Below are 14,634 nucleotides of genomic sequence, written 5' to 3'. Positions count from 1 at the left end.
GCTATCACCCTGAATAACTTTCGTTCAAATGATCGAATTTTCACGTACTAAGTGTCAATCTTAATGGTTCCTAGGGTTAACCTGAAATATGCAAATTATTTAGGGCTAATTGTTAATTAAGTCATGATATCTCAAAATCAACCATACTCACAAGTCAGTCAGCAAAATCTATAGTTTTGCTAATTTTTTGAAGCATTTTTAGCCACATTTTCTTAGGTTTTTTTATGCTCCATTACATCAACCGTTAAGAAGTTTTTTTTTAAGGATAATGCGTTGGCAACTTTTACTAACTCACTTTTTCAATTTATTTTAGTGTTTTCTATAGATTCTCTTTTTTTTTAAAGGGTACAAGAGCTATTACGTGGGAGTATGCAGACTCGAGCCTTTCAAGGAATGCTTGACTTTGATTATATGTGTTCCAGAAAGGAGTGTTCAGTGGCAGCCATGGTTTATCCCTTTACCGGAGATCACAAGCAAAAGTTTTATTGGGGGCATAGAGAAACACTCATACCTGGTGTGTTTTACTTTATCTTTTAACTTAGAAAAATGTGTTTTTCAAAGTGATTGAAATAAATTTCAGGTTAAAAGGAAAATAAGAAATATAATTTTATTATGTCTTTCAAAATATCATTTTACAGTAAGGGTGCACAACCTGGTTTCAGCGGGCCACATGCAGCCCACAGGAACACAATAAAAATATTTTTTTTTAAATTTGGTTTTTGTTTAAACATTATGAAATTTCTTTAATTGAAATATTTAATTCAAATTTATATTACTCTATAAAATGTGTATATTTACTCTTTCATTCGGTAAGTTTCTTTCCCCCCTCCCATATATATATATATATATATATATATATATATATATATATATATATATATTTCATGTTGTTGAGCATATTGGAGAGTAGATGTTGCTCGCCAGGGCAGGTGGTTCCTCGTCTTTTGCGTCGATCATGAACAGCGATTAACTTACTTCTTATGGGAGATATTTCAGGGTGGCATAGCTAAGACTTCTAGACATCAACTACACCATAGATACTTTTATTTAATCGTCACATTTTCAAGTGAAGTACATCATATATTTTTAAGTGAAGTTCATGGATTATAGGACGAGGCGTTATCAAGTTCAACACGTGGACTATGTCCTTCCTGTGTGCTCCAGGGAGTATAAATTTATTTTAATATCATATTTTAGAAAATAGTAAAATTCTCGAAATAGATGACTTGCTATATGTTAAATTTATGGAGTTAAGAAAGGAATAAACTTAAGATGAATTATAACGGCGTGGAGCACACAGGGGGAAAAAAACGCAGCTCAAAAAGGAAGCTGCTACACACAGGGGCGTGCGAAAGGGAGGGGTTTAGGGGTTTAAACACCCCCCTTGAGCTCAGACAAAATGGCAAAAATAAAAATTTCAGTAGAAATTATGCGGGCCATTATTTTTTAAGACTATATATTTTTATTTGCCTTATGCCTACTTTTTTTTTTCTCACGGTATTTCTCAAAATACTGAACAAACATTTACTATAAGAGAGCTGTACTTTTGAAACCAAATTCGCGTGATACTGTTACGGGCTGGTTCCTTTCTGTCCTTCCATTTACGATAGTTTTCGAGATTGGCAGGCATTCGCGAGGTCTTTACGCGATGATTCTGGAATCCTAGACGTTCTGTCGTCTTTGAGACAATTCGAGAATTTTGGAGATGCGGTGAAAAATTATATAAAAGGGGGGACGGAGTACAGTGGAGTTAGTTGTCAGACTAAGAGTTATCTCTGCCGCTTGTCTTTCGGAGCTCGTCGCTAAATCTGTTTCGTTTTGTCTTAACAAAAAGTTAATTCACTCGCCGAACCCGTCGCCGCCACTATTTCGACTAGTGAAGAAATCAGTAACAATACCATTGGAGATACTGTGCTCGTTGAAGTTATTCATTCCAGCTGGAAACTTTGAGATCGTAGCATAGCGGATATATCTATGCAAATAAATATATGTATATATTTGCTGTTCTTCTATTTGCTGTTGCTAGGATACCAAAACACAAGAATTTAACAATTTTTAATCATTTTGAGAAAAAATCACGACCTGAAATTAGTGAGGTGGCAGCATCTGGTACCAATGTAAGTTTTTCTATTGAACAGAAATGTGATACTTCCGTTGAAGAAAACGATCTGATGAATGTGAAAGTTGCCCTCAAAGTGTTACTTCCCACCCATATGACATTGGACTTTTTTCAGAAGATATTAAATGCGAGAAAATATTACACCTTAGTTCTTAAACTTAAAAAATCAAATCAAAATTTAACTAAACAATGCTGTCTGAATAAGAAGTCAAAATTGTTAGCTGTCTAAATTAGGGAAATTATAGTGCTTTATTACATACTCGAATTTCTTTTAGTAGTTTCAGAAAATTATGAACACCCCCCTTGAAAAAATTCCGCGTACGCCACTGGCTACACACGTCATATATCCACGGGGAATGCTGGTCTATCTCCAAAAGATAGTCATTCAATAGTCATATAGTCATATAGTCATTCATATAGTCATTCAAATACCATTTTTGTCACTTTATGGAATAACTCTAAAAACCTGGGAAAAATGTTAATTCCACAAAAGAAAATTTTTTCTTCTTTTTTCTTTTGACGAATGTTAATTTCGATAAAGAAATCCTAAGACTCATGACAAGAAAGTCAACTATAAAATGCTTATGCATTAGTAATTATGACTACCATTATTAAATGTTTGTAATTATGTAGCTAAAATAAATGAGAAAAAAAACTTGGATAAATAAATATAACCAAAAAGGTGAATAAGTGTGAGTATTCAGTGTGATAATCAAAATTCAATTGTGATATTCAATTTTCTCTTAAGACCCTAAAATTTTAATTTGTTTGTAAAATACAAACATTTTTCTTCATGTATGTAAAAATTACCAATTCTAAGAGAAATATCACTCGTAAAAATGAGAATGACCCTGTAAATTATGTACATGTAAAACATTTTCATTCCTTATAAAAACAAGTATGATCATTTCAACAAATGATCAACAAATCATATTAAATAAATTCAATAAATCATGGTATACATATCCTTAACATATCATATACAGTAAAAATAAATATGCAATTATATCAACATTGAAAAATTTTGATATCTTTGCCATTTGAAAACCCTGTTAAAAAATATCCAATTGTTAAATTGAGAAAAATCGACTCAGTGGAATACATCAGTACTTAGTAATTGTACGTATTTTAAACAAGAAATTATTACCATAAATTTTATTTATTTATTTTTTTTGAAAATAAAAGTTAAATTTAATTTTAATTCCTTACTATTCAATACTGTTAAATGAAATAGTTATATAACGTTAATTGAGTTTGATATTGTACAGAGTTTGATAATGTCCACACAGCCACGCCCAAGAAAGTATTGCTGTCACCCATAATATATATATATATATATATATATATATATATATATATATATATATATATAAAAACACATCATTTTCAAATTAAAATATAGTTATGTAAAGAACAGTTGCGCACCTGTTCACTATTGCCAGCAATAGAAACTAACAATATTTCACACGAAAATAACCCTTAATTACTTATTTATTTACTAACTTAGCTAATTAACCAAAACATGGAATTTCATATGACAGCATTATCTATTAAAATTATATTTATCTTATCATAACCGAAGGTTATATCCATGAAGTGGATTATTAATTGGTGGGCTCCTGGAATAATTAAGATCTAAATGAGAAAGTTGGCGGGGTGCAAGTCTTAATCTATCATTATGTATTAAAAACCTTTATGAGAAGGTGTGTCTAAAGGTCTAATCTTAAAATTTACATCACTTTGCTTCTTTACTATAACATAAGGGCCCAAAAATTTCGGTTTAAAAGTATCATTCGATCTCATGTACACAATATCGTTTACATTAAAGTTTCGAAGTTTAGCCTTTTGCATTTGTTTTTGTAAGATCTGCTGCTCTTTCAGTTTATTAAATGCTATATCATAAGTTATCCTTAAATCTGATATGAAATTTTGACTAAAGGAAGCCTTGTCAAGTTGTTGAGGTTCTACATTTGGATCAAAAGTATCGAACATAGTGGGAGGGCATCCACCAAAATGTAAATATACGAGTTCAAAACTAGTGCTGGGATGAACAGCATTATTGTACAAATTTTGATGAATAAGTAATGAATTCTTAAACGATACACCTGCTTCGTGCAAAGTCAAAATGAATGATTTAATGGCACGATTCAAAGATTCGGTGGCACCATTAGCTTGTGGGTGTTTAGAAGAAGTATAGGTCAAAAATATACCTAAAGTTTTATTGATGCAATGAAATACCTCTGAATTAAACTGTGTGCCTAAATCTGTCAAAATCATGGCTGGTCTACCATGTATCGAGATATATTCAATTAGATGTTGTGATACAGTCTCGGTAGTTAAATTTCTTAAAGGGTATAAAGTCAGAAATTTGGAAAAATTATCCAAAACGGTTAATGCATAACCACAATTTTTAATGGGGCCCACTATATCAATTGAAATAAATTCTCCTGTGACTTTAGGGATGGGAACATTCTGTAAAGGTGCTTTGGGAATGTTGTAGGATTTGCTGCGTATGCATGAGTCACAAGATAAAACAAAGTTTCTTGTATCATTATACATATTTTTCCAAAAGAAATTTTTTTGAACAATTTCATATGTTTTCTTTAAGCCAAAATGTGAGATATGACTAATTTTTAATACCTTACTCTGTAATGATTTTGGAACAACAATTAACTTAACTAATCTTTTTTTGTTTGCAATAAACATTAATAGTTTAGTATCAGGATCAATAATAAAATTTTTAACTTTATGTGCATTAATTAAAGACGGTGACTCAAGCAGATCAACAATTTCATTTATATTTGGATCTTTTCTTTGCTCTTCATAAAAGGTGTTGTTAGATATTTCATTTTGAGGGTCCTGTTTTTGAATAATATTTACAGCTTCCAATTCTATATCTTGATCAACAAAAGGAAGTATTAGCTCATTATTTTGGGACTGTAAGGCAGGAGCACAATTACTTGAATTTTCTCTTCAAGAAAAGTAATCAGAAAGAAAATTAATTTTTCCAGGAATATATTTCATTTCAAAGGAATATTCGGACAGTTCTAGTAGCCAACGAGTAATTAAATTTCCAGCTGAAGTAATTTTCTTATAATGGAGTAAGGGCTTGGAGTCTGTTAAAATTGTAAATTTTCGGTTGTAAAGATACTCCTTAAAAGATGTTACAGATTTATGAATGGCATAGAGTTCTAATTTAATTGCCGGATAATTTTGTTCCGCCTTAGAAAGTGCTCTACTATAATATGAGATGGGATGAAGGACACCATCAAATTCCTGTAAAAGAACACCTGAAATTGCCTGTTGACTGGCATCAGTGTTCAAGAGGAAAGGTTTATCCCATTGAGGGAAATTGACAAAAGGTTCGGAAAAAAATATTTGCTGAAGAGATTCAAAGGCATCTTGATGTTCTTTCGTCCATACAAATTTTGATTTACTAGCACTGAGTTTACATAAAATATCAGTTATCTCTGCATATTTGGGAATTAGGAGGCGGTAGAAGCCACAGACTCCTAAAAACGATTTAACTTGGTCATGATTTTTAGGTGGTTCAAATTTCATTATTTTTGCAATGTTAGTGGAAATAGGTTTAACAATTTTATGGGAAATATTAAATCCTAAATAATTAGTATTAGTTTTTAAAGAATTCAGATTTACTAGGGGATAAAGTTAAGTTGTACTTAATAAAAATATCTAACACTGCTTGAATTTTTTTCGACATATCTTCAAATGAATTAGCTCCTATAATTATATCATCCTGATATGAAAATATGCCAGTGATTCCTAAATTCTTTAATTCATCTATGATAGTGTCTATCATAGCTTGAAATATACTGGCAGCTGTTTTTAAGCCATAAACCAGTCTTTTGCTACCAAAAGTTCCGAAAGGTGTGGTAAATGTGAGAATATCTTTAAGATTCTCTAAAATATTTAATTGTTGATATGCATGGGGCATGTCCATGGTAGAAAAAAATTGGAATTGTGATACTTCATTAATTATAGTAGAAATGCGGGGTAAGGGATAAGTTGCCGAATCTATTATAGTATTTATTAAACGCAGGTCAAGGGCTAGACTAAATTTAGTAGGTGCATTAGGGTCTTTAGGATTAGATCTTTTCTTAACTACAATTAAAGGGCAAGACCAAGAAAAAATATTTCGTTCTATTATGCCTGCTTCAACTAATTCCATTAAGTCTGTTCTTACTTGATCTTGTATGGCATAGGGAATTGTAAATGGTTGGCACTTCATAGGATTTTTTGATTTAAACTTAATTTGAGGTTTAATAATATCTGAGCGCCCTAAAGTTTTAAGGGATTTTGAAAAAGCAGCATATCTTGAAGTACACAATTGCAATAATTTTTCTTGCCTATCAGATGGTAAATGGGCAAGGTCAAAATCCTCTTTATTTAATTCAATTTTCCTCAAATCCAAAATCTCTTGTGTAGCAGATATCAAATTACAAAATTCCATATCTTCTTCTAAATTATGAATAATTTCCTGAGAAGAATTCTCTTCAAATTCAGGATTAAAGAAAATATTGCCTAAGTTAGTGTCTTTGTTTATATGGATAGTTTGTTCGCCAATATTTTTAACAACAGTAATAAATTTAGATTTGTCACAATTATGTAAAGAGGGAAATATTTCAATATTTGCATTTTTAAAAGTGGGTTCAAATAAGAAGGTTTTGTCTTTATCATTAAAATTTTTAATTTTTAAAGCTATTTGAGCTGATTGTTTTGGTTCAATTACTAATTTCCTATTTACAATTGCCTTAGAGTCAACAATTGAATTACAAAGTGTATCACATTTTTCAGTTAATTTAACTTTAAAATTTTGAAAAACAGCAACATTTTTATGGGGTAAAATTTTAATATCATGTTTGGAAATAAAGTCATAGCCCAATATAGCATCAAAATTGCCATGTGCAAATTCAGAAATATAAAAAGGGTTTTTAAAATGTTGCTTATCAATTTTAAAAGAAATCTCAGAGCAATACAAAAATTTTAACTCTGAATTTACAGTTCTAATTTGAACATTGCTCGAAAGAAGTTTAGTTTTGTTATAGTTCTTTATTGCTGAGTATACATCTTTTGCCATGAGTGAAATGCTTGAACCTGAATCCAATAAATATTTAAAATATTGATTGCCGAACTTAATATCTATTATGGGTAAATTCTTACTGGTATAAACATTATTGATATAAATTAATTTAGATTCTGCATTAAAACTATTAAAATAATCTCTAACCGTATCAAATTGTTCAGAATTCATCTTAGAATTTAAGTATTGATTAAGTATTTGCTTGGATGAACTTGTACGTGTGAGTGAGGACATTATGCCACCCTTTAATGGCCTCGTCTTAAGTTTAAATGACTCTTGTAGGTAGATTTGGGCATAGTTTGTTCAGAATTATATCTCGCTTGATTGTTAAATTGCCTTGCATTATACCTTTGTGAATTAGAATTTTGAAATCTATCACATCTATTGGGATAATTGTAATGAGGGAAACGAGGGGTCACATATTGTGGATAATTAGTGGGACGAACAGTTGCCAAATATAATCTACAATGGGCCATAATGTGACTTCTTTTGTTACAATAATGACAAATTATTGGTTGCTGTGATTTTTGATGGGTGTTATCTAAATAGTTTAAACTTTCCTGTCTAGGCATATGTGAAGCCTTTTTTGGTCGGGTTAGTGATAATTTAAACTCTTCACAATTGGCCAACGCATGTGGCTTTGAGCAATATTGGCAGGAAATTTCCTGTACTTTTAATGTTAAGGTTTGTATTTGGCTTTCTAGCCTCTTTAAAGTATCATTATCTAATTTATTTGTAGTAGTATGTGAATTTAGTACTTGAACGGTGGCTTTTGCCATAGCTAGCTTATTGGCTTTGGTTACCAGAGACTCAAAATCACTGGAATCCTCTAAAGCCAATGACTCTTTCATTTCATTGGGTAGGCCATTGATCAGCTGGAGGGCTTTGATCTGGCTTAATACCTTATTATCATTTACTGAAGTAAATGTTTTTGCAACCAGGGACTCGATTCTATGTGCGAAACTTCGAATCGATTCACCTGGCAGCAAAAACATACTATTAAGTGTTATCAGATTACTAGTAGGGTTCGCATCGTTTTGGAAAAATTCTTTGAGCAATTTACACGTTAACTCAAAATTAGCATTTATGAATTTAGGATTATTGGCCACAAAATCTTGAGCAACACCCTGTAGTTTTCCTTTCAAAAAAAGTAAAGCAACCTCCTCCGACCAGCCGAACAATGTTTTCATCTGGCAAATCTGCTCCAGAAACCAAGCAATAGATTCATCTCCAGAAAAGGCTTGAATGTATAGGTTAAAATTTTTACCGTCAGCCATTGCTTGGGCTCCAGTGCGCATTAAAATGAAATACAATAAAAAATACAGACAAATAATTAGGTTTTGCCGAATGAAAATGCCTTCATAACAAAACAGTTATCTATATAAAATTGATAATGAGGCACATTGAATATGAAATAAATTTTAAAAATGTAAAATTATAATTGAATACAACATATTAATTTGTTTAAAATCAATGAACTATTTATCATGTTAATTTAATTCTTATGAAACCAATCAACTCACAATACCCAAATATTATATTTAAACTTAAATGGTTGAAAATTTATTTTTTGCAATCAATAAAATGCAGTAAATATCAAATGCAAAAATATAACACTAAATATATAGAAAATAACACTGAACTTCACACTTATCTCTTATAAACAAAAGTACCAACTTTCGATAATTATCATACTCACATTTGGAAATTTCCATAAATACTGCTGTCAACTATGTCGTTTAGCACGCGCGTGAAATACACAATGAACTATTCTTCATCCTCAAGGATTTTTGTTTCTTATTTTTGTTTTTTAAAAAATGGTGACCACTGAAAGCGTAATCTATGGGATATTTAACCTTGATATCTCAGCTATACTAAACTATTTAAATTATTATAGCATTATTTAAGTATGTTCAGCTGTTTTTAAAAACTATACCCGATTTTTAAAAACTGTGACAACTGAAAAATTATTACATTTGCTATCTAGTGTGCTGTTTAATGACATAAAGTGTCAGAAATAATAGTTCACTACAAATATCTTTTATATTAGAAATATCGTGACAGCTACTGTCACCTCTGTTTCAGATGTTCCATCTAACTTTAAGTTTAAATTTGCTGCAAATTAACTAAAAAAATTAAAATAAGAAAACTCAAATGTGCAAGGAGTGCTAAGCAATAAAAGAAAGTTCGAGAATTATCAACTATTAAATTTGTTGTAAAAAATGCAGAATTTTTCGATCATTTGGTTAAAACTTTCAGTTCTTTTCAATGTCCGTAACTTTAGTGCTAAAATTTGATGTGCTGAATGATTTATTTTTCTTTTAAAATTGAGTGCAATTTTTTTTCGAAAATTAATTTTATTTAAAAATTATTTCAATTAACTGTTTTTTCATTCAATTAACTGTTTTTTGTGTAAATTCATTTCCCTTTTTCTTTACTTTACAATTACCTATTGTAAAAAAGTATTCACCTCACTCAAAATCTTCGTTTTATATAATCTTGCTTGACTTGATGTCAAAATGAACAACCAGAAGAATGAATAAATAAATACAAAAATAGAGTTTAATTTAAATACTTCGAAAATGTAGAAAGTTTGAAGCAATTTTCATAGTAGTGTTTGCAATTTTTTAAAGAAAGTTTAAAACGATAAGGGATTTTTCTTATATTAAATTTCGTCATTGCTGTCCATTTATTATGAGGCAGTGAAATTTGTTCGTAAAAAGTCCTGAATTTTTCGAGCTGTCTTTTAGGAAGTACAAAATCTACTTAGAAAATTGCTTGAAACTTTATCCTGCTTTTAAAATATTTATATCAGATTTCTTCCATTAGTTGCAAAATTCAATTCACTACAAAATAATGAAAGCATAATTTTAAAACTTTTTCACGCATGCTCAGTACAAATAAAACTAATTTAAATGATCATATCTTGCGAATTTTTTTTTCGAATTTTGAAAGCAATATTTTTAAAACCAATTTTAAATTGCAGTGGAGGAGCTCACTGATGATGCCGAGAACTAAACATTGTGTCGGACCAAGAATGTAAAAGCTTTGTATCAGTATGGAAAGACGAAATAAGGCAGCCCTAGAAGTGGAGTGATATAACCTAGATATTCTTGGATCTTGGATAGAAAGGATTTGAGAAATTCAAGACAGGAAACGGCAATGCAGTCCTTTATTCTGGTACTGATGAAAGACATGGAAAAGGTATTGGATACATACTAAGAGAAGAAACAGCGAAAAGCTTAATTGAATGGGAACTAATAAGTGATAGAATTAGCAGAGCAAGATTTTATTCCAAATATATCATATCATCAGTCTGACAAGTTGGTTCTCAGACAAAGGATTGTGAAGATGAAGAAAAAGAACGAATTTACGAGCAATTGCAATGTGTAGTAAATAAGTTACCAAAGCAAGATGTAAAAATCTTAATGGGAGATCATAATGCAAAAATTAGAAAGAGATTGTCAGAAAACAAATGCTGTGTAGGAAATGCAGCGACAGGAGAAAGAAACGAAAACTAACTTTTTGTATCCTTTTGTGAAATGAACGACTTTGTTATTGGTGGAAGTTATTTTAAACACAAAGATATTCACTGGAATGGATTGCACAGGAATCAAATAGACCACACTGCAATCAGAAGAAGGTGATTTTTGACCTCTTCATTTGAAGTAAATGTTTTACAGTCCAAACAATTTTGAAGTGACCGGAACAAATAACAATCCGAAGACGTCAGATCTGGAGAATATGGTTGGTGTGGCAGTGCATCCCATTCTAGGTGTAAAAGCTTTTGGCGAGTGACCAAACTTGTATGAGATCTCGCATTTTCCTGGTGGAACACTATACTTTTTCTACTGACTAATTCTGGCCTTTTCTGTTGAAGTTCATCTTTCAGTTTGTCCAGCTGACTACAGTAGACTTCCAAATTAATTGTTGTGTTATCCGGTAAAAGCTCCAAAAAAAACTATTCCTTTAAAACCCCACCAAACAGACAGCATCACTTTTTTTGATGGATATTGGTTTTCGAAATGCTTTGAGCCGATTCATCTTTTTTGCTCAATGATCTCTTGTGTTTGACATTGTTATGGACAAGCCATTTTTCGTCCCCAGTAATGATGCTCTTCAAAAATAGATCATTTTCGTGACGTTTGAGAAGTGAATTGGTGACGTCCACGCTACGACACAAATTTCTCTCTGTGAGAACATGAAGAATCCCTATATCGAGCCTTTCAAGTGGTCATAAACAGTTGAATTCGCTAAATTTAACCTCTCACCAATCCCATGTGTTGTTATTCGCCGATTTGCATCAACTAATGCCTTTATCGTGTCTTATTAGCTCCTACCGGCCTTCTAGAATAAGGTGCATCTCGACATCAAAATTGCCGGATCGAAATTTTGCAAACCAGTTCTGGCACTGGCGTACTGTCAACACATCTTCTCCATACATATCGGTTAATTTCTTTCTGGCATGAACAGAATTTTTACCTTTTTTATAGTAAGAAAGTAAAATATGGCAAAAATGCTGCTTATTTCTCTCCATATTTAAAAGGGCACCAACCAAAAACTACTGCATAGAATTAATTGAAATTTTTCACTCACAAGCCTTGCTATATCAGCTCTCAAAACAAATAATGATATGTTTCTTAAGTGTAAATTTTAACTAATTTCAAATTAATTATTTTATTCACATGCACAGTTTTTACACTACTGCAATTTATCGTTGCCTCGGTATGCGAGCAACCCCTTTGGGTAGCTGCCGAGGGATCAATCAATTGTTAACTTGAGAGTAATGACCAACCCAGAAACGAGTGGTAATCACCAGGACGCCTGGGCCATTACATTAACAGAGATATATACAGACTTATATTTTTACGTTAACGTGTATTTCTAATTATGATTCTTCGTGGCAGCTACACTATACGTTCTAATAATGTTTAAATATGCCACTTTTAACGCTATGACGCAGATGGGACACCGGTGTCTCTTTTTTTTTAAAAAAAAACTTTTTGTCTGACTCTCTAATTTCAAGAAAAATATATTTTAGAAATTTTAAAAAGGCGCGTGTCCCACAGGAAAGCATTTTGTGGCCGATGCTCTATCACCTTTTTCATCATTGATGATATTAGAAACGATTTTATTTCTTTTTACGCGGATGACACTGCAATAGCTACGAGATAACTAAATCCTGATCACGCTGTAAAGAATCTAAGTTTTAGCTTAAATCTTTTGCGCAAGAGCCAAAGAAGGCGCGCTCAACAGTTGGTCAAAATTAAAAGTTCGTTGGCGCCAATCTACGCTTTCTGCTATCTGCTTATGTATATAATCTATCTGCTTTCAACATACATAGTACCAATAGAAACTGTATGTGCTAGCTGTTTCCATCAATTTATGTTTTGTAAAACAAACATAAAGAAAGTAAAAGGTCATCAGTACTTAGTTTAAAAAAAAGAAAAAAAAATCTCTTTAAACAAAGTAGACAATATAATGGATGTATATGTATTGTTTATACTCGGCAAGTTAAAATTCTATCCGCGGGCCGGATAGAACCTTCTGGTGGGCCACAGTTGGCCGTGGGGCGTAATTTGCCCTTCCCTGAAGTAATTGATACTCATTTTCTTATAGCAACAGAAAAATACAAATTTCTATATATTAATTTCAAATTATTAAGAGCTGTTTCCTAGACTTCCATTAATGAAATCATACTGGAAACTGCAACTAAACGTTTTTTAATTATACATAAGTAGAGTAAATTATTATTTTCTTAGTCTGTTGTTAGCCCTTTTAAAAAAAGTCTGGTATGCGTTTACTGTTTCAAAAAATTTCCTGGTTTTTTTCTCAGGAACACTAGGTGACCAGTATTTTAAACGTATTACTTTTTACTTTACAATTGTTTTAAGTAAAATAATATTTTTACCGTAATGCATTTTAAATTTTTTTAACTACTTATCAGACAGAACTAGCTAAATATTTCCTCAGGGGGTTTACTTGTGAGTAAACACGGGTGTCACAATCCCGAGGTCCCCCAGTGATTATTGTTTTATTTATATTAAGTTATTAGGCTAAAGTTACTTCACTGGCGAAAGCAAAGTGCTGGAAGCAAAATAGTGCTAATTGGTATAGGTCACACAAATCATGAAAGTAAAATATGGCAATGAGGAAATTGACAAGGGAAATATAGCTACTTTAATATTTGATTAAAAATTGTCAAAATATCCTAAAACAATACATGATTTATTTTGATAATTTTAAAGAAATAAACTTGAAAACCACTAATTTACGGTAGCTTTAGTCATAAAAATGTTTGATCTGAACCAACAATATAGTAATATATATATTTTAAAAGGAGAATTCAAGGATTATCTATAAAATTACTTTTGTACAAAAATGAGCATATTACAGTTTTCATTTTGAGATTATTGAAACTCTACTTTGAAATTACTTGATTAAGGAAGAAGTCTTGAAGCAAATTTAAATTAAATAAAATAGAGGGCACAAATCGATACTATTTTTAATACTGTTCCATACATTGATCTCAAAATATTATGAGTTGTTCAGTTAATAAAATTAGAATGGAAACTAACAAAACAAAACCTAGTATTTGCATTCTTCTGAAAAAGTTACGATTTCCTTAACGTCAAAGCTCATTAATTTAATGCCCTTCATGGAAGGTGCTTCTCCAGGATCTGTGATTAGTTATAAGAGCTAAAGATTTTTTAAAAAAGGATTAAAATTTGATAAAAACGTATCTGGGTTTGAAGGCGAATGAAGCTGCTTACTTGTCCTGACCATATTAGGACATCGTTCAGGGATATTAATGGGTTAGATGACTATTTTCACTTTTAAATTAGACGGGCAAGTTGATAAAAACATTAAAAATATACTAAGATTTAGTTTGAAATGATTTACAATTACGAGAACAATCGCTGTTCTGTAAAATTGTATTCAGTTTCACCTGTATGTAATAATAGCTTTAGAAGTTCATTATGAAGATAATACTGATTCCATGAGAATTTTTTTTCCATAAGATTGTTTAGGTTTTGTTTACATGAATTCATATGTGAGTTAAAATTAGAAATGTTTTAAAATTTTGGTGTTTTAAAGCTCATTGAAAACTTTTATGCACCTTTAAGTAAAAAGAAAATAATGTTTCAGTAAGAATCATTGCCTTCCGAGAAATTTTATTGATATTATTTTAATTTGTTATTGCAGTCATACAAAGCTTCGTAACATATTTTCCATTCTGCAAAACGACTTAGCAATCTTTTTTTTTTGTGTGTGTATGTGTGTGTGTGTCATCTTTCCTTTAAAAAATCGAATGAAAAAAATGTCAGCATTACCTGGGATTTAAAAATCTGTTCTTGGAGATAATGAAGTTCGTAGTTATTCAGACATAGCTGATTCCCCCCCCCAAAAAAAA

The 14,634-nt window shown here is 31.1% G+C and overlaps 1 protein-coding gene across 1 annotated transcript; it reads left to right on the top strand.

Annotated features, from left to right (window-relative positions):
* The first annotated feature begins 348 nt into the window (after window positions 1-348).
* LOC147802132 (ATP-citrate synthase-like) lies at window positions 349-10,540 on the top strand. Its single transcript, XM_087153576.1, has 2 exons — window positions 349-514; window positions 10,207-10,540. The coding sequence occupies exons 1-2, from the start codon at window positions 370-372 to the stop codon at window positions 10,236-10,238; spliced, it is 177 nt and encodes a 58-aa protein (XP_087009702.1). The 5' UTR covers window positions 349-369; the 3' UTR covers window positions 10,239-10,540.
* Window positions 10,541-14,634: the final 4,094 nt, after the last annotated feature.

This window comes from Parasteatoda tepidariorum, chromosome 10, assembly GCF_982258835.1.
Source record: "Parasteatoda tepidariorum strain Cologne lab strain chromosome 10, Ptep-v5.0, whole genome shotgun sequence".
NCBI classification, from domain to species: domain Eukaryota; kingdom Metazoa; phylum Arthropoda; class Arachnida; order Araneae; family Theridiidae; genus Parasteatoda; species Parasteatoda tepidariorum.
Note: the sequence above shows the minus strand (reverse complement) of the source record. Positions and strands in the feature narration are given on the sequence as shown.

Coding starts and splice junctions, on each gene's coding strand:
- LOC147802132 (XM_087153576.1), top strand. CDS start 370: ATGCAGACTCGAGCCTTTCAAGGAATGCTTGACTTTGATTATATGTGT. Junction 515..10,206: donor TAGAGAAACACTCATACCTG/GTGTGTTTTACT, acceptor TTTAAATTGCAG/TGGAGGAGCTCACTGATGAT.